The sequence below is a fragment of the Corylus avellana genome, chromosome ca3 (genome assembly GCF_901000735.1).
Source record: "Corylus avellana chromosome ca3, CavTom2PMs-1.0".
In the NCBI taxonomy this organism is placed as follows: Eukaryota; Viridiplantae; Streptophyta; class Magnoliopsida; order Fagales; family Betulaceae; genus Corylus; species Corylus avellana.
This window is the reverse complement of record NC_081543.1, coordinates 8044910-8066012: the sequence shown is the minus strand read 5'-3', so window position 1 is coordinate 8066012 and position 21103 is coordinate 8044910. Positions and strand designations below refer to the sequence as shown.

General features: G+C 36.2%; 3 protein-coding genes across 5 annotated transcripts in view; 1 reads left to right on the top strand and 2 right to left on the bottom strand.

The window, feature by feature from the left end:
- LOC132176694 (probable LRR receptor-like serine/threonine-protein kinase At1g56130) overlaps positions 1 to 11053 on the bottom strand; it is a 46976-nt gene extending 35923 nt beyond the window's left edge. The window contains exons 1-5 of one of the 3 annotated variants that reach the window (XM_059588972.1): positions 10764 to 11053; positions 9028 to 9217; positions 2917 to 2988; positions 2606 to 2677; positions 1465 to 1536 (exon numbers count right to left, since the gene is read on the bottom strand). In XM_059588972.1, coding sequence (XP_059444955.1) covers positions 1465 to 1536; positions 2606 to 2677; positions 2917 to 2988; positions 9028 to 9217; positions 10764 to 10869 — 512 coding nt within the window. In that variant the 5' untranslated portion in view covers positions 10870 to 11053. The remainder of the gene's footprint in view (positions 1 to 1464; positions 1537 to 2605; positions 2678 to 2916; positions 2989 to 9027; positions 9218 to 10763) is intronic. The other 2 variants (XM_059588971.1, XM_059588973.1) reach the window with 2 other exon arrangements.
- Positions 11054 to 12246: 1193 nt separating this feature from the next.
- On the top strand, positions 12247 to 12936 carry LOC132174030 (uncharacterized). Its single transcript, XM_059585744.1, has one exon. The coding sequence runs from the start codon at positions 12247 to 12249 to the stop codon at positions 12934 to 12936; it is 690 nt and encodes a 229-aa protein (XP_059441727.1).
- A 3355-nt stretch (positions 12937 to 16291) lies between these two features.
- The window catches only part of LOC132176696 (probable LRR receptor-like serine/threonine-protein kinase At1g56140), a 27551-nt gene continuing 22739 nt past the window's right edge, over positions 16292 to 21103 (bottom strand). The window contains exons 8-14 of the mRNA XM_059588975.1: positions 20760 to 20958; positions 20517 to 20684; positions 19891 to 20009; positions 18483 to 18693; positions 18115 to 18346; positions 17847 to 17997; positions 16292 to 17023 (exon numbers count right to left, since the gene is read on the bottom strand). Coding sequence (XP_059444958.1) covers positions 16649 to 17023; positions 17847 to 17997; positions 18115 to 18346; positions 18483 to 18693; positions 19891 to 20009; positions 20517 to 20684; positions 20760 to 20958 — 1455 coding nt within the window. The 3' untranslated portion in view covers positions 16292 to 16648. The remainder of the gene's footprint in view (positions 17024 to 17846; positions 17998 to 18114; positions 18347 to 18482; positions 18694 to 19890; positions 20010 to 20516; positions 20685 to 20759; positions 20959 to 21103) is intronic.

Here is a 21103-nt window from a genome sequence, read left to right as displayed (position 1 = left end):
TGTCAACAAAACCTTCAGATTTAAGCCACATATTCTCAAATTTAAAACACTTGTTACCTCCGCAAGGAGAACCACAGTCCAATAACAAAGGGAAATGATTGGAGAGTAGACGTTGAAGTCTTCTTTGTGACACTGCTGGGTAATGATCCTCCCAATCCAAGGAGAGTAAGAATCGGTCAATTCTAGACCAAATCTCATTCTCTTGATTATTTGACCAAGTAAATTGACCCCCCACCAACGGAATATCCACCAAACTGTTTTCACATATAAAGTCCGAGAAGTTCATCATGCCTATAGTATAGTAAGGGACACTAGAATGCTCACTAGGAAACCGGACAATATTAAAATCCCCACCAAAACACCAAGGGACCTCCCACACATTCATCAAACCAGCCAGCTCCTCCCAAAGGACCCTTCTCTCCACATCATCATTCGGGCCATACACCCCCCCAAACGCCCAAACAAATTTATCCTCCACATTTTGAAAAGAACAAGCTAGAGTGAAGTGCCCCACACACTCCTCCTTACTCTCAACCACCCTCCTATCCCACATCAACAACATACCCCCCGACAAACCATTAAACCCCTTATACATCCAACCCACATGTTGACCTCCCCATAAACTACGAACCACCTCTCGGGAAATAGCTTCCATCTTAGTCTCAATCAAGCACACAATATCTGCTTTCCACTCTTTCAAGAGACCTCTAATCCGCAATCTTTTCTTGAGGGCATTTAACCCTCTCACATTCCATGCAATGATGTTAGGCTTCATAATCCACCATATTGACCCCTCCCTCTACCCCTATCTTTCACAATTTCCGACTGGCACCTGTCATAATTAAGGGAACAACCTAATCTCTTTAACTCCCTATTTCCTTTAGGAGCAGAAATACTGACAGAAATGCCTCCCAAGTCAGAATCAGGCTGCACTATAGAAAACTTCAATAGAATTGAGCAAAGCCGCCAACTTCTCCTTTTTCCCCTCATCAGATACACCAATTTTGGGGCAAAAATCTAGACAACTTTCAATAACCCAGTTAGAAGAAACCTTCTCTGACCTTATTTCCTCCAACCCACCTGTCCCTGAAATACTACCCTCGACCATACCTGTTCCAGGCCCAAAGAGTTCCAGCAACTTTCTCCGGCGACTCTCCAGCAAGTTCAAAGTAATATGTACTTGGATACATCCTGATCATATAGTAGGATAGTTCGCATGTTTATTCAATGAAGCAACATGCAATGTCAAACAAAGGGACCAAGACTGAAGTATGTAATTAGGAGAGTAAAAAATTTCCATTCTTGTGAAAAAGATTTTCCAAATCATTATTAATTCAGAGACAACACAACTAAAAAGAGCTAGTGGGAAAAAATAACATTAAAAAAAAGGCATTATCACCCAAGGGAAAAACAAGAAATTGCCACTTTAGACATATTATAGAGTGATGAATGAAAATGACTTACAGTGACCTCAAATCTGTAAGCTTCCCTAATTCCACTGGAAGCTTCCCTGATAATGCATTAATGCCAAAGCTCCTGATCCAAAAAGAAATTAATAAATAAAACAACGAATAAAGTTTTAACTCTTTCTCTCTCTCTCTCATGGGTAGCGCGTGAGGGAGGGGGGTGGCGCATGGGGTAATCGGAGGCCTCTCCTCTGATTTTTTACGATGGGTTACGTGGGTTATTTTTACGTGGAATCGAAACTGTACGTACGAGTTACGTTCAAGTGATGGGAGTCAAAATATAAAGTTGACGGAATGGGGAAGGGGGAATATAAGAACGGTTGTCATGGGAATCACAAGATTGGTATGGTTACTCAAGATGATGAATGAGTTGGTGTCAGAATCGATGGAGATGGGTGCATGCAGAGATCATCGAATGGGCGATTCAATCATCTTTCTGTAGAAAAGGATGAACAAGTATGGGAAATTCATGGAGACAACTGAATATGGTCGTGGAGGGAGACGCAACTTCGTTGTAATACCGGAGGGGCATGAAGGTCAAGGTTGGAGGCATTGTATCTCGCAAATGGGGCGGCTCGTGAAACATCTGAATCAATTGAGGGATGCAAATGTGAAGAAGATTGTTATGCCAGTACAGGCAAGAGAGGTGGTTCCTGGGTGGACGTTTGCCGATGTGGTGGAGGGGAAGAGGATAGAATCAAAAACAGAAGTTACGGGTGAGGGCAAGGTCGGAAATTCAGAAGAGGTGCTCAGAAAGGAAAAGGATGAAAAGGCCGAGAAAGGCACGGAATAAATAAATAAGTGGGTTGCGCCCATTCGATGATAAATAAATAAATAAAGGATGAAAAGGCCGCTCTATTGTATACTTCTTGTGTACATGGGTTGCGCCCCTTTCCGTTCTTATATATATATATATATATATATTTTATAAGTAATAAGGAGTTTTATTAAGGAGAAAAAGCCCTAAAAATACAAGAGGGAAAGCCAAAGCTTACCCAAAGCAAACCCACCCGAGAACCCTCAAAAACAGCCACCCAACAAGACCCAATGATATTACCTATCAAAAAATAAATAAATAAAGCAACAAATAGAAATAAGTGTGAATTTCAACTTCCAACTCCAAATTTAGATGAGCTTACAAGTATTGCAAGCCAGTTAGGTTGCCAATGGATGGAGAGATGGGACCAGTTAAGTAATTTTGGCGCAAATCCCTGTAAGAAACAAAGGAAACTCAATTTCAAAAACAGGGAATAATGCCAGGGGAAACACATGGAACACATATCTATTAACAACGTCTAGAAAATAAAAAAGAAAAGAAACAAGCAAAGTGTAGCTCATATTTCAAGAGGTTGATACTGTGCAACATTATTTCAATTCAGCTTAATTACAAGGAAATAACCAATTGTACATTTCAACTCAAGTACACCAATATACAAATAAGAAACCATACAAATTGGTGAGGAAAGTCAAAGTCCATAGCTCATCCGGTAGTACACCAACAACATCCAATTCGTAAACCTTCCTGTCAAGAAAATTTGAAAACCAACAAGCATTAAATGAAAGGATAGAGATTCTTATGTTCTAGACATTCAAGTAATTCTAAATGATGGTTTTGAACTATAACATATACTACATTATCATCAATTACATGTGTTAGAAGAGTTAGGGTTTGAGTCATTAGGGTTTTGGGGGTATTTTAGTCTTTATGGTATTTCCCTAATCCTATATAATAGGATGCTTGTATTAGGTTAACATAAGTTGAATAATATAATAGCCTCCGCCTTTTGTGTCTAAAACGTTCATACAAACTATAACATGGTATCAGAGCTTGTTTCGATTCTTGGGTAGTTTAGTTTTCTTCTTGGTGGCAGCACTGCCCGTGTGGGCTAACCCACACGGGCAGTACCTTCAAAGAGCTCCGTAGAGCTGTTTTGCTCTTGTTTTATGGTGACCGGAACTCCTTCCGGTGAGAAAAAAATATATATATATTTTGTTTGTTTTTGATCTTCTGTGATGCTGGCCGGATGGTTCTGCGGTGGTTTTCTGTCTTGTCTGAAGTGGCCGGAAAAGTTGCAGCGGCCATCGGGAAAATAAAAAATAAAAAAAAAAAATTCCGACGATTTGATGTTTTTGGTGTTGAAACGTTACTGTGTGGCCCTCTATTGATTCTGTAGTTGCTGTTGTTGAAGTGGCCGGAGTGTTCTGTCTTCTCCGGCAAGTTTTGCCGAGCTCCAGCGAGTCTCCGGCTAAGGTCCGGTGAGCCTCCAGTGACTGTTTCTGTTCTGTTTTTCAGTGTTTTTCTTCTGTTTTTAGGTACTGCCGGCCAGTTCTGTGTGTTTCCGGCCAGTTTTGAAGCCCCGACGAAGTTCCGGCATATTTCCAGCCAAGCTCCGGCAAAGTTTTTTGTTTTTCCAGCATCTGTTTTCCGGCGAATCTTGTTGGTTAATCATGTGAAAATTTGTTGTTTGTTTGTTGTTTGTGATTGATGTATCCGACCGGCCTTGGATTCTCCGGCGAGAACCGATCAAGTGATCGATGCATTTGACCGGCCTTGGTGTTTTACGGCGAGAACCAATCCCAAGATCGATGTATCCGACCAGCCTTGGATTCTCCGGCGAGAACCGATCAAGTGATCGTTGCATCCGACCGGCCTTGGTGTTTTTCGGCGAGAACCGATCAAATGGTTGTTCAAGTTACCAACGAGTTTTCGACCGGCGTTGAAGTTTTATTTAATTAACTTGTGTGGTCCAAGCAGTTCCAGCTTGAGGGGGAGTGTTAGAATATGTTTTCTAGTTGTTTTTCGTTTGCTTGTATCTTCCAAACTGGATTCATATGATGTATATGCTCCAGCTTGAGGGGGAGTGTTAGAAGAGTTAGGGTTTGAGTCATTAGGGTTTTGGGGGTATTTTAGTCTTTATGGTATTTCCCTAATCCTATATAATAGGATGCTTGTATTAGGTTAACATAAGTTGAATAATATAATAGCCTCCGCCTTTTGTGTCTAAAACGTTCATACAAACTATAACAACATGGATACACATCTCTAGGGTAATTGATGATGTCTTCTTGTTGTGAAACCTCTCAACAACAGGCTCTATCGATGGCTTGAATAATGAGCCCAAGCTCCATCTTTCTTTAAATATTTTTCTATTCAATTTCCATCTTTTTTAGTTGGAAGAATATTTGTACTCCCCATAGTCATGTAGGTTTGGGGATTAGGAGATTGCTCACTTTCAACCAAGCTCTGTTGGGAAAGTAACTTTGGAGAGAAACTTTTGTTAGATCTTAGACAAAAGATATGGAAGTTTGGTAGGCGGATGGTACTTTAAAGCTATTTCTAGGCCTGATGAGGTCTAAATCTATATCTAAGCCAACACAGTCTGAAAGCGGGTCTTTCATCTTGTTGGTAAGATCACAGGTCAACTAACTCTGTCGAAGATCCCCTATTTGCTGTGTTCACTAGAGAAAACAGACAATAAGATTCAGGAGAAGAGTGAAAGTGGGTTTCGACGCCTAAAATCATGGTCCTTAAATCTTCCAAAAATTGGATCCCGATGTGAGATCAACGCCCATTTTGATGGGATTGTTGCCATGAAGGGAAATTTCTCGACATTGAAAACCACATCAACATTGCATTTGTAAAGGCAAAATCTCAAGTGCTATTTTCATCGAAAATGCCTGAGAATGAAACAATTAGTCTATTTTTGGTGACCCGGCTAGGAATGGAAATGGATCAACGCCCTAACAATAGGGGTGAGTCTTTGAAAATCTTTCTCATAATGCTACCTGTGATTACCCCACACACCGAAAATGTTGACAGCAGTAAAGGTCTCATCTTTAGATGTATCAAAGCAACCTCCATTTCACATCTAAGTACACGACTGATGCGCAGCTTGACGTCATGGGTCGTGAAGATAAACAACAAGAAATACACAATTCTTCTTAAAAACCTTCAGTCTATCAAGGATTCAAGGAGTTCTTCTCAAAACACAAGAGTCTATCTAGGAACTGAGGACAAAAGATAGAAGAAACTCAAACTCTAAGTTTTCTTATTGAAAAACTGATAGATTATAACAAAGCTACGTTCATGGGCCTATAAAACATGTATTTATAGGCCTCAAACTCCTAACCCTAATAGCAATAGTAAATAAGTCAGTTAAAAAAACTTGTGCTATCCGTTCAAACGTAACATCCTCTCGTTCGAACGCTCGTGAGATAAAACTAAAGAAAACACAACTTTTATTCCTCGTTTGCAGGCTCATTCGGACAAACTAGCAAACGACCTTCTCTGGAATGTCTCATTTGCAAGCACACGTTTAGACAGGCTAGCGAACAAGTGCTAAATGAGTACTTTTGTGACTCCCCTAGAATGTCTCGTTTGCAAGCTCGTTCGAACAGGATAGCGAACAAGGGATTTTGGGACTTCTTTTAAACAACTCGTATGACCTAGTAAACATTGGAATTAGCAAACCCTTGTGAAACATGACTTTGTAGATATTTGAATTAGCTTTCCACCGCCACCAAGCTTTCTCAAATCCGCTGTCTGAAACTTGAGATATAACATTTTTAGTAAAGCTGGTTAGGTGTGAATTTCACCTTACATCAACAATCCTCTCAAGATTTAGAATCAATATCATAAGTAGCCTTTAGGAGCTATTGTCTTTCCTTTTTATTAGACCTAATCAATCTTATACTCCTAGAGATAACGTAGAGGATGGAGATAAGGAAGATAAACATTAAGTGTCAATAGAAGAACACTTATGATAGGACTCTAGTAGTCATCTAGGGTTTAACTTGTATTGTTATTGTAGAGTTTAAGTTAGATATGATTTGTAACTTATCATTGGCTATATGTACAAACACTGACATACCGGTTAAGGTAGGTAGCATTACACAACACTATACTTTTGACAGTATTTTGTGGAAAGACAACTCTTTGGTCTGTTCAATGCATAACATTTACACTTCAGCTCGAAGCCTCTAGCTTCGTTTGAGTAAGGTAGATCATGAAGACTCAATGTGTAAAAGTTTTTCGCAAATGAAATGCCCAATTCCATTACCAACTGCGAACTATCTCATAATTTAGAAGTACAAGAATTATGGACTAAGACTGTGACGTCCCACATTGCCTGGGCATGGAAAAGATGATGTGTTTATATGGAATATACTCTCTCTAAATGGTATGAGGCTTTTTGGGAGTAAACCCAATAATAAAACCGTGCGGGCTTGGCCCAAAGCAGACAATATCATACCACTTGGAGCAGGGGTATTACATATGGTATCAGAGCCATCTAGTAACGCCAAATCATGTGGTACTGGAGTATTGCATGACGTGGCCACGTCAGGAATTTAAAAGGGGGAGTTTGTAACACCCCGGTCCCATATTAGGAAAATGAGAAGAAGCTCACATAGAGTGGATGGTTTATAAAGATAGTCATGGGTGTTAAGTTCCACATTACCTAGTTACTAGGTGAAACTAGGCTTTATAATGAATTATAAGGAAGCTCCAAATTGACTAGTCCTTTTGGAGTAATAGCACAGATGTGGCTAGCGCTTTTCCTGGATCGTTATAAGTGGTATCAGAGTCATAGCTCAGCCTGAGATGGGGGGGAGCGTGCACAAGCCCAGGAGGGTCGCCAACGAAGACGCTGAGTCCTAAGAGAGGGTGATTGTGACGTCCCATATTGCCTGGGCATGGAAAAGATGATTTGTTTATATGGAATATACTCTTTAAATGGTATGAGGCCTTTTGGGAGTAAACCCAATAATAAAACTGTGCGGGCTTGGCCCAAAGCGGACAATATCATATCACTTGAAGCAGGGGTGTTATAAAGACCTTGTGTGATAACCCAATTACTCACACCCATAGAGCATATTCAATGTAATCTAAGGACTTATTACATGCACAACATGTATAACAGTAATAAGCATGTAAAGATAGCTATATGTCATATACTTAAATAATTTAATCAATGAATAATAACTTATATTCATTACAAACATTGAATGTCAAACATATATATATATATATATATATGATAAATAATGTTATATAAATCAAATGCGCAAAGGGGCACAACCCATTTACATGGGAAGTATAAAGGAAAGCGCCTAAGTAGAAGAAGATAATAGAAAGAAAATTAGAGAAACTTATCACTCAAGGAGCTAGCCAAGCTGCTGTCCAAGTGAAAAGAGTAAAGAAGAAAAAATGAATGAGCTCCTCTAAAGTCCTAGTGGAGTCATCAAAACATCTGGCATTTCTTTCGCTTCATACACACCACATAAGACATAAATGAATCATCTTCCACACAACCGCACTTCTGGAACGCCTTCCCGTCCACCAACTTGCAAACAAATCCACCACCCTGCCAGGCATAACCCAATGCAGCCCAAACCGGCTAAAGATAGCATGCCAGAGAGCACTAGCAACCTCGCAATGGAGAAGTAAATGATCGACTGACTCACCGTTCTTTTTGCACATGCAACACCACTCCACCACCACAATATATATGTATATGTGTGTGTGTGTGTGTGTGTGTGTGTGTGTTATCTTTGGGATTTAGGGCACAATCCCCAACAACCATCTCTCTTGTGTGTGCGTGCGTGTGTGTGTGTGTGTGCACGCGTCTGTGTTATCTTTGGGATTTAGGGCACAATCCCCAACAACCATCTCTCTTGGAAAGCATACAGTATAACTTGTTTACACCATCATGTCTCAATCTAAGGAGTACAGCTGATCGAAGAACGAAGTAAAGAATCTCAACTTCCAATCATGCACTGATCTAACAAAATTAACGTTCCACTGAGGAGAGGCTATTAGCGAACTGAAGATGATTTGCCACAGAAGCATCCCAAGGAAGGCAATGCAAAACAACTTCGAAAACTCTCTTTTAAGGGGCAACACCCCAAACCAAATGTCATGCCAAAAACTAACCTTGGAGCTGTCCTCCACCTCAAATCCAGTAAATTTAGAAAATTGCTTCCAACCCCTCCTAATGAATTTCCATAGCCCCACCCCATACAACCTATTAACTCCATTAGAGCAAACTCCTCCCAAATTTTTCACCTATTATACATGTACAGGAACCCTTAATTTTTTTTTTAAGTCCTAAGTTACTAAAGCACATAGATATAAGTAAAATGAGTAAGTTTGTATCAATATTGATGGGAGGGTGCCCGATCATGATTTATTATATATCATATATATATTTTTTTTTTTTGATAACCTATTTTTTTTGATATATTATATATCATATATATTTATATACATGTTATGTTAAAGGGAGGGCTGGGGAACTAACTAAAGTAATGTAGGTTGCCTTCCATATCTAATAAGAGACCAATCCACCATGGTAACAAACTAACAGACCAAAAGAAGACTCACATAATCGTTGCAAACAATTTTCATGAACAAGAAAACTTTTAAAGCTACTTTTGTAATGACTACTCGAAGTTAATATGAAAACGGGAAAAAAGAGAGCGATTTATTATAGCTATTATGAGCATTATAAAAAATAACCCAAGTGTAAACATGAGAATTTTATGTTGAGCAAAAACTTACAGCTCGGTGATATGGCAAATGGTACCATTTTTGTACGAACATTTACATTTAACAAAGGGGTTGTAATCAACGTTATTAAAGCCGGTGTCGTCGTCAATGGCAGCACCAGTACATGGCTCCCCGCTTATATTCCATTGATCGGATTGTGCTGATATCTTCCACTGTTGAAATATCGAATTTAAAGCTCTCACTGCAAAATGAAATTTAGAAGTTATGGATAAGTAATGCTCTCTATGAAAAAGCTATATTTTTTACATTTTAATGCTTAATCAATGCTTTAATTCACTCCACAAAGCATAGAATATATTAAATAATAACCTAGAGTCACATGTAAAATTATGATGTTTATGTAAATGAAGGATATAGCGTTGTTTGGTTTAAAGTCGATTCTGAAAAGTAATAAACTCATCTTTGAACTAAATTGGATTTTTATACATTTTCATGAAACTAGAATGTAAACCACTTTGATTCTTTAAACAAATAAAAAAAATTTAATTCAATTTGACTCTAGTTTTTTAATGTAAAAACAAATCAATAATCAGTTCCTCATTTTTAAAACTAGTTACACTATTCACAGCTTGGTTATAGGCTTTGGTGGGCACCATATAAGAGTCAAAGCACCACACCCTTCGTTAATTTTCATAAGTCGAGTGACACCATCTTAGGTTCTCACTTTCTAATTTTTTTTCAAAAAAAAAAGGGATCACTCGTTTAACGTTTACAGTGGGGGATTGATGAAGAGTTTGTTCAATTTTGGCAACTCTATGTGAACATTCTATTTAACTTTGAAAAATCAGAGACTCTAGTATGAATGATATCCAAGGGCATGGATAAGGATCTTTCGTACTGAATAGAGTGCTGCATGATGAATCTCCCCATTCTGGATTGGATAAGGATCATTCTGTGTGACCTTACTTGGTTTACTTACAAAGAGTGGTACATGATTATTGATCTAAACCCTGAAGCTCTTCAACTGGTCAAAAAGGATAATTTGGCCCATCTTACTGCTTGAAAGTATGCTTCCTCTTCTCCAATTACACATGATTAATATTGCAACACATTCTCTTACCTTCACAGCTTAATTTGATCTGATATTTGTTTTGTTTTTTTTTTTTTATCAGATCATTGATTTTAAGCTGCATTTTATACTTCCACTGATCATTAGCAGCAAGTGTAGAGGCTACTATCAATTGGAGAGATCAGATATTGAGTTTGAATTTAAGTTTGGTTGATGAATGTATGACTGTTCTGTGAGTAATTGCCTATATATTTTTTATGCTGAAATATGAATAATTGACATGAGATAGAATCAAATCCTCCTGCCCTGTTCTAATGTGATATATAAGTGCTTGTTTTCAAGATGATTTTTTTAGCATATTTTATATATATATATATAGAGCTTGGTTTGGGTTGGGTTGGGTTGTTGTTTGTGGAAAATATATAAACGAGGGATGGAACTTTGTTGAAGAACACTCCAGTTAGGGGGGTAGGAGTTCACCAACATACAAGATGTTTGATAATATTTCTCAATGAATCTCTTCCCCTGTTCTGCACTTGTACTTATAAGCAACTACTAGATAATAGGTGAAGCAGATAAAAGAGATAACGATAATAAGATAAGATACTACTCTCCTACGACTCCTATCAATTCCCAACACCACAATTCCTATCATTTTTCCAGACCTTGAGATACAAAAGCAACCAAAATTTTGAGAGAGAGAGAGAGAGAGGTGCACCTTCATTAGGATCCGTAGGAGGTTGTGTTTGATTCTGGGCTTGAGCAACATTAACAAGGCCAGTGACACAGAGAGCATAGAAGGCAAAAACAAGCATGGATGACATGAATCCACATACAAAATGAAACCAAAGAAAGCTATAAAGACGTCAAGTTTCACTCAGAAACGCATACTGCCTGCATTGCCAATATAGGCTTATATATATAGATGCTCAAACTATATGAATCCCACGGCCCACAGTGACGGTGGCCTGAAGGTCCGGCGCCGCGTAATTGGAAAATCTCTATATTTGATGCTTTTAGTGCAATTTTTCTTCTTCTTACCAGACAACATTTTCTTTACTAATTAATATGAAAGTTGACAAGTTGTCCACTGAAGTCTAAAAGTGACAAAAAATACTATACTTTACAAAACTCAAAAATTATTGCTCTCAAGAATAAAATATTCTCTTATAAATTTAATACATCAATTATTATATTTGTAGAATTTATTATTAAATAAATATAATAATTAATTTATAAAATGAGATAATAAAAAAAAATATTAACACTCATCATTTTTCTTGTACTAAAATAACATGACTCTTTGTTTTTTTTAACAGGATCATCTCCCGTCTTGAACTAGAGAATATTCAGTTACTTATAATAGAGGGGTATTTTTGTCTTTTTATTTTTTGAAATAACAAAAATACTCATCCACTATAACTAACTAGATATTCTCCAGTTCAAATAAAATGAAGAATATCATAAATACGGAAAAGGATTCTCTCCATTTCAAAATTCCTCAATTTTCTCAATTTAGTGCAATTTGAATGGTAGTGTTGTCCAAAAGTTTTAATAATGGTAGTACATTAAATGCAATACTCTTCAAAATACACTAAATAAAAGAAATTGAGAGATTTTGAAATAGAGAGAATCATTTTCCCATAAGTACAAGGGCTCAAGAGATAGCTCAATCTAACCTCTACCAAATTACCAATCAAGCCCTAACCTTTGGTTTTTTAAAGAGTCAAGACCATTTTATGGGGTCCTTGGAGTCCACATGCACCAACCACTTGCTCAAATTGTATAAAATTCATATATCTAAATAAGTTTTGAATTTTTTTGTCATCTATCCCGACAAATAGTTTTATATATAAAAAAAAATATTAAAAAAAAAGGGTTGAGAGTAGGATAAATAAATAGTAGGCAAAATAAAAAAGAAGACTTTTTTATTACCTAAATAGCTCTTGCTGCTATAGATGGTCTACCAAAATTATTTTAGAGTCAGGTGATCTTTTGTGACGTACTATATATGATGCCACTGTAAATTCTCATTCAATAAGGCAAGGGAGAGAGAAGAGTGGATAAGCTTCACAATGTTTGAAAATGGCTTAAAAAGAGAGCTAGTTTCTTAACGAGAACAAAAAGATATTTTGGGCATTGTAATGAGTAGTCAAAGATTCTTATCATAATTTACACTAATAGGAAAGGAGGCAGTTAGGATGGTTATCCTCCCCACTAAGGATAATCTCAAACGAAGAGGGGTTCTTGAGGAAGAATTATGTTTCTTCTGCTGTCAAGAGAGGGAAACAGCCCACCACATTCTATGGGCCTGCCCATCGGCACAAGACGTATGGGGATTAAGCATCAGGAAGCTCCAAAAATGTAGCTTGCATTGCAGCACTATTCTTACGTCCAAGGAGATATGGCAACGTCGAAATTGTATATTGCATGGGGGGAAGTTTACCCATCCAATTGTTGTTGCAAATCTGGCCAGGGACCGCCTTTTACAATTCTCTCAGGCAAACACTCTTGTGATAAATTGCGGAGACTTGGGGGCTGCAGAAACGAAGACAAAATGGCAGGCTCCACCAGGCTTCTATAAAGTCAATTGGGATATTGCACTCTCAACCGTCAATAACTGTATGGGAATTGGCGTGATTGTACGGGATGAAAGAGGCCACGTTCTAGCAGCAAAAAATCAGACGATCCATGCAACCCATGAATCTGTCACCGGGGAAGCCCTTGCAGCTCTACACGCAGCAGAATTCTGTCGGGAGTTAGGCTTTTTCGAGATTCTGCTAAAGGGAGATTCGATGTCAGTAGTCAAGGCCATTGGGGAGAATACCCAAAACTGGTTAAAGTATGGGCAAATCATGGAAGACACCAAGATGGTTCTGAGATCCCTCTGACATTAGAAGCTAGGCCATGTCAAGCGCGAAGCAAACGAAGTGGCTCATGTATTGGCAAAGGAGGCAGTTAGGACAGTTACAGACAGTATTTGGATTGAGAAAATTCCAGCTTGTATTTTCAATATTGTCCTTTTAGAGCTTAATGCTCTTTTTTTCGTAGAGTTAAGGCTCTTGTATTCTTGTTCAAATATGAATAAAGAGTATTACCACTTTTTTCAAAAAAAGAAGAAGTAATCAACTATAATCTTAACTCCTAACTAGCCACTTTGCTAACTAGATCGTCATTGGATGAGATATAGGTTTTTTTTTTTTTTTTTTAACATGAGACATAGAGGTTACTTTTGTCCACAAAATATGAATTTTTAATTGGATTCCAACATTAAAGAAATTAAATGTTAAGAATATGAAAAGTCTTTGAATATTTTATTCAATGGATAACTTCACTTAGGACCCCTAAACTACCACGCGTTTTGAGAAGACTCCTCAAATTTTAAACATTATTAATTTTACCCCCTAAACTTTCAATTTGATGTTGAACCCTATTTGTCAATTTTTACAATTAAAACCTAACGGGAACCACTAAAAAAGACCAAATTACCATTCAATTTATCATTATTTTTTTCAATTTGAAATTAAGGGTAAATTTGAAATTTTATAAAAGTTTCAGGGGTATAAAGATCATGTCATCACTTTTAACATCAAAAAACTGAGGGGGGTTAATTGCATCGAATTAAAAGTTTAAGTGGGTGAAATTGAGAGAAGTTTGAAATTTGGGAGGTCTTTTCGAGAATCAAGAGTAGTTCATAGATTATTTGTGAAGTTTTCTCTTTAGTCAATTACAAATTCTATCTATAAGTTTCTATTTTTTCTCTATTTCTCTATTTAAGTCTTATTCAAATTTGAATTATTCTTTTCGTCTCCAATTTCATTATTTTCCAACAACTAATTGTTTAAATATGATCATTGACTTAAAAAAAAAAAAAAAGATGTTAGAAAAACTTGAATATGAAGACCTTAATAAGTAATTATGAGTTCCAAAAAGTGAGAAGAATATTTTTAAATTAAAATATAATATTAAATTTAAGGAAAAATTCTATATACCCTCCTCAAACTACCACTCAATTGATAATGTCCCCCCCTGCCTCCCAAAACTACAAAAAATTGTCAATGCCCCCCAATGACGAAACTACCCATAGTAAAATAAAAACAAAAAATACTAAAACTTCTAAAAAAACCTAAGACTAAAAAAAAAAAATAATAATCCAAAGGGTGGCAAATTTAAATTTTTTTTTAAAAAAATCATTTGTATAAGAAAAAAAAATTAAAAAATTTCAATATATATATTTTGTTATAAAAAATTTCAAATTTCAAATTTTTTGTTTTTTGTTTTTTTTTTGTTTTTTAGTTTTCGCTTTGTTTTATAACTTTTTAAAATAAAATTTTCTGTTTTGAAAAAATTAACAATTTTCGTTTAAGAAAATAAAAATTTTCGTTTTCTAAAACTTTTTTTAAAAAAATGTTTCTTTTAAATAAAAATTTTCGTTCAAAAAAAATCGCTTAAAAAAAATACTCGTTTAAAAAAAAATCGTTTAATTTTTTTTTTTAAAAAAAAATCGTTCTTTTTAAATTAAAATTTTCGTTTAAATTTTTTTTATTATTTTAAATTTAGAGGGGTATTTTTGTCTTATTGAGAAATACATAGGGGCATTTTTATCTTTTTGCTAGCTTTAAAGCATTCCCAATAGAGAAGCCATATTTTTATGTAAAATAGTTTCTCAAAACTCACTTTTATCTAATTTAACTAAGCCATTTTTAAATGTCTCTACATCCGATTAGCTAAATTCCTATCTATTCTATTAAAATATTATTAAAAGCAATAAAAGTTTTGGGAAAAAGAGAACATGTGAGAGGAAAAATGGGAAAAGTTTTGGGAAAAATAGAACATGCAGAGAAAAAATAGGAAAAGATTTGGGAAAAAGAGAAAATAGGTGAGAAACAATGAAAAATAAAATAGCTCCCTTAAAAAGTGCTGCTACATTTAGCTTTTTTTTTAGCTCTTCCAATCAAATATCTATTTTACATTTTCTTTTGGCTAATCCAATGTAGGGAGTTTTTTTAAACATTTGAAGAGTCATTTTAGATAAAAGTAACATTTAGCTATTCCATTCGGAATGCTCTTAAGGGGACATTAACAATGTTTTGATAGTTTGGAGGGAAACATTGTCACAATTAAAAGTTTTGGAGACTTTGTCAATTGAATGGTAGTTTGAAGAGATATGTGATCTTTACCCTTAAATTAATTAATAATTAAATTTTTAAAAAAATGCCTCACTTAAATTTCTCGCCTTACGCGGTTACGCCCCAAAATCTATCTTTCTGACCCTGGTTACCACCACAATCGCCTCACTTCCTTTCTTATTTCCTCCTCTTTCTCCAAAATTGTCGCCCTCTGCACTCTTTCACCCCCTAGGGTCTACTCAAGCTTTTACGTATAGAAGCGAGTGCATCATCCATACTCCAAGTTGTGCTGCCTCTTCAAGTCCAAGTTTTTCCCTCTTTCTCATTCAATTAGCAAGATACAATGACTATAGAGATTATATGAAGTGAGATGCCTGTAAAATGCGTTTTGTGCAAGTTGGGTCTCATATGATTTAGTTGTGTGGAAAAGGGTCAGCCTTTGAAGAGGGTTAGCATGTCCATATGTGTGTTTTCGCAATCTAGGTTCAATTTGACCTCATTTGTTCGTACAACGTGTAGAGATTGGACTTGTGAAGATGGTGTTTGAGAAAATTCCTGAGAGAATCTTGTTTAAAAGAGGCATTTGCCACTACCCACTTCGTGGAGTATCAGGAGTTCAGGACCATCTCCATTTCCAATGTTCATGGTCCAGGTTAGATTTTACAGATCCAACCCATGTAGGGAGTTTGATCCTAGCCCTCACCCAATACAGTCTCATAAAAAAGACACATTACCAACTCCCTGAAACATTCTAGCATTTCTCTCACGCCAAATTCCATAAACTGTTGCTGCAAACATCATTTTAGCTACTAGGCTGCGAAGGGATTTACCTTTGAAACTAATGGCCAATCCACAGGAGGGTTTCCACCCAAAGGAATATATAATTAAATTTTACATGAAAATAGGGTAATGACTTGTACTATTCAAAACTATATAAAAGCTTTGACGAGTCCTATTCACATTACCAGTGTACAGGAATTGTTCTTACGACTAGAAGATCTAAACTTCTTTCCCTTACCCTTATTTTCTTTTCGCCTAAAACATACAGATTGATTATCATTTTCGTTCTCATTTGTTGAATGGATGAAAATGAAATCTCACCCTAATTAATCAGGGATTCAGGGGACAGAAATGGAGCCCTACTCTGTTTGTTCCACCCATTCCAAATCACTCCATCTAAACAATTTGTTAAAGAATTTCCTGACAGTAAAGGGGGCTTATAAGACAAACTTGTAGTTTCCACCTCAGTGTGAAGGCATTCCTGAATTAGTGCCTTAATGTCTGCACCTCTATAGTCTATACTAACATGCAAGGAGGGTGCCAATACCTCAGGAAAAAATAAAATGAAAAATTAATTTACAATCAAGTAGATCTAAAATTGCATGATCACATATTATGCCTGGAATTGAAGAATACAACGTTTGTAAATTTACCCGAAGGAAAAAAAAAAAAAAAAAAAAAAAAAAATCGATTCTCACCTACCCTCTTTGATGATCTCATCGAGCATGGTTTTAGAAACATTTGCTGGTGAAATCTCTGCATCACCCATTATGCTTGTACTTGCTAATGAGTTGAAATTGCTAGCATGGATTGCAACATCACTCAATAAGCTGCTTTCATCATCAAATTTCCAGTCAGTCAAATATCCAGGCCTTGAAGTTACAGAGCTCACTTCAATATCTCCCGAAAGCATTGCCACCACACGCGACATTGATGGCCGTAACGTTGGGGATGCTTGTGTGCACAAAAGAGATACTCCTATCATGCGCTTTACTTCTTCCTCATTGAACTTTGATAATGTAGAGTCTATAAGACCGACTTCACAGTTGCTTTCATGTAAATGCCAAGCCTGAGAAGGATATGTGTTATCAGGCTTCAGAATATAGTACAAAAATGGTGGTGGCGAGTATGCCAATTGTTACAATGAGGAATATGCTACTATAAAGGTGGTGGATGTGAGCAGTCCAATTGTTTCAATGAGTCTTAACAGTTCAGAATTTAGTATAAACCTGTTGGAAGTGAGTATTCTAATTGTTTCAAGGAGGCAACTATATTTTGCAGAAGATCTAGATAAATCCAGTCGATTTTCGTAACTCTTCCTCAGGCTCATTTTTTGATTCTATGAAGTCACTCTGTTTTAAGCACTCTATGTAAAATGTGCTGTGCCATATGGATAACCGACACATCCAGATTGACATTTCACTATCAATGAAGTTTAGTGTACACTTCATAAATCGGGATCATCACAAAGTAAAATAGAACTTATGTCTTATCTTGAATTTCAAAAATAACTTCGACAGAGGCCATTTCATAGTGTGAGTCACAAAAGTAAGGTCTTACTAAGGGAGATTTGGCTACAGAAACTCATTTCATTTCCTGTTAAGTATGCTACTGGACTCATTTTTGGATGCTCTGTATAAGCAGGTAAAATTATTCTGCTGCCTTGAGACATCCAGAATTTTCTCCTAATATGATCCAAGTTTTAATCTTGTTTCAACTTTTTGGAAGAAGCAAAATATATATAAGTATGGATGGTCATGACTATTTTAACCTGGAACCCATAGCTATAGAAAGATAAATGCTACTGGAACTTTTCGAAGTGGACTGAAAAATCCATCTCATTAGAAGACAGGTAACAATGGAAACATGGAGCACAAAAATATTGTTCATACCCATTCAAGAAGATATACTTTCTCTTCTTCCAAGCTTGAGTCAGCATTTGGCCTCCCGCTAACAATTTCTAGAGCCACAACACCAAAGGCAAACACATCAGCCTTCTCTGTAAGGTGCCCACGCATGGCGTACTCTGGCGCAAGATACCCACTACATCAGTAATAATCATATGCAAAAATTAGTACAAGATAGCTTATAAAAACGACAAAATAAAGGATTATATAGTTTAGAAAGACAAGGTGCCCAACGAAGCCTTCATGATCTTACATAGTTCCTGCAACACGGGTGCTTATGTGGGTCTTTTTATCGTCGTAAAGCTTGGCCAAGCCAAAGTCTGATATTTTGGGGATGAGATCAGAGTCAAGCAGGATATTACTGGCCTTCACATCTCTGTGTACAATTCGAAGTCGTGACTCCTCATGAAGATATGCTAAACCTCTTGCAACACCCAAGCATATATCAAAACGGGTTGACCAGTCGAGATTCAAACTTCTTTTACCTGCCTCATGCAAGCATATAAAACTTAATCTGCTTAATACATAACACATACATACACAAATAAACACACACACACACACGTGTATATCTATATATATAGAGAGAGAGAGAGCAAGTGCAAAGACGCATTCACATACCAAATAACGCTTGATCAAGACTTCTATTCTCTAGAAACTCATAAACAAGCAGTCGTTGATCTCCCTCAATGCAACATCCGTACAATTTCACAAGGTTGCGGTGTTGCACAGCAGATATAGTAGCAATCTCCGTTATGAACTGGTTCTTTCCTTGGTGTGATACTACAGATAGTTGCTTCACAGCAATTACTCTCCCATCAAGCAGTGTTCCCTATTTAGTACAAAGTGTCAGAAAAAAAAAAAAAAAAAAAAATGTGACAGAAAATATTTTTAAAAACAATTAGTCATCTACAGGGATGATTTTGATCTATCAATGTAAATAGAAAATGATAGTCTGGCTGAGTAGGGTGGATGGCTTAAATAAATTTAATTTACACAACTTAAACTTTACACCATCCATGAAAAAAATAAAATTGCTGAAATCATCAGTTCAAAATTTTACTTTTTATATATATATATATATATATATATATATATATATGCAATCCTTCACTCTCTATAAACTTCTTTTCTTTTTTTTTTTCTTCTGTTAATCACTAATTTTTAATAGAAATTTCTAGCCAATTGAGATATAATGGACCTAATTTCACCATAGAATGCTTTCTTCTTTTAGTATACTGAATGTAAAGAACAAGTTGCATTGAAGAGTCCTAATTCCAAGGTAGCCCTAAAAGAGGAATAAAAACCATAATTTTGAGTATGTGTAACCAGACCACGAAAAAAAAAAGTGTAAAGATTATAATATGGCAACTTATACAAATTTGAATTTGGGAAAGTGGCGTGAATCAGAAAATAACTACAAAATATGTTTCTTCTTTCTTCATTTGATTAAGAACTTTGAATATCTTTCAACTTTAACTAAGGTCAAAAGATAACCATAATAGAAAATGCAAGTGTATTAGAACTGGTAGAAGAAATAGAAAAGGGTTATGGATATCATAGGACAGGGAACTCCAGCAATTGAGGATCCCTCTTATCCTTGCCCCCTCCTCGTTGGGCAAGGAAGTCCCCCTCACAATCCCTCTATTATTACCCAGCCCCTTTCTTTGTGAAAGGAATAACAGAGAATCCGGATCAGGACATCATATTATGAATCTTTAAGTATTTTTGTTTCACTTCTACAACAACTGCAATTGTCAGCATCTTGCCAATCATGAGCACAAGATACCATGGTAAGGAGTGCATGCAATTTCACAAAAAAAAAGAAAGGCAGGAAACATAAGGAACAATAAATAAAAGAAAAGAAAAGAAATCGTGGAAAGGTGATGTTGCAAGTTTTGCTTCATTACTTCTTGGAAATTGCAATAGATATATAACAGCTCTAGAGTTATATCAGATAGTCAACTAAATTTTTGTCCACTAACATAGGTTCAGCCACTTTTTGTCCTTGATTAGAATAAGGACTTACCTTAAAGACAGGTCCAAATCCTCCCTCTCCAAGCTTGTTAGCAGGACTAAATTCTTCTGTAGCTGTCTTTAGTTCAGCGTAGCTGAAAGTGAATGTTTTAACATCTATTCCCAAGAGCTCTGCATTTTCAACATAAACACAGGTTGATCTGCTTATCAATTTGCTTCAGTGGTTTGTGAGTGAAAATGCGGTATAGTTTTACATGTTAAATTGAGGATGTCTCCTTTTGTTAAGAAATAATCATCAATGTGTTTTAGTCCAAAATGTTGTTGCACTGAAGATCGGAGATTCAGTAGCAAGAATATATATAGAAAGTTGTCTATAGAATGGGGTTTTATCAGCGAAGTAACTTACATTTTACCCTACTCTTTGCTGTTGTTTATGTGTGTGTCTGTATTATTTAGCAGACATATAGAAGAGGTTTTGGTAAAATTGCCTTGACGTAGCTGTTGTCATAAACATGATATGATACACTGCAATTTCTACTTAACACAATTTCTACCTCACTAATAAATAAATAATATAGACTCACACATAGGCAAAAGTTGCATATTTCTAATATGTAGACTAAAAAATGAATGAACTTTGACAACTAGAATAGACATACAATATGACTTTTGACTTACCCGCATCATCACTGGTTGGAAGCTGTTTTCTTCTTCGAACAATATAGAAAACCACAAAAACAGACAGAAAGCTTAAAACTCCAGCACCAACAACGACACCTACGATCAGACCAGTCCTATTATTCTTCTTGCTGCTTGGAAGTTTGTTATCACCTGTGGGTGTAAAGTCTATACAAAAGCAAGGCCATCAACAACATGTTCTTAATCTTCTGAATTGCAACTACAATTTTTGCACTATATTACCTGGGGTAGCACTGATGGCTGAAATAGAAGGTCCATAAGTACCTTGACGAGGTATGCAGCAGGTTCCTTTTCCAGCCCAAAAGAGATGGATTTCAAGGTAGTTTTCTGATACCTGGACCTGAAATTCCTTTTGAACGGGTTGCGAAGAGACTCCACCAGCCTCCTTTCGTATGTCAAAATCCTTTAATAAACGATTCCCCTGGAATAAACAGAGTCAAACTTTTTAAACAAAAACACAAATGACACCAATATCCATCATATCCAAGGTAACTTCTTGATTGATGTATAAGACCATCAATAAATTTGTTAAGACACTCATTTTTTTATTTTTTTTTGGGTTGAGA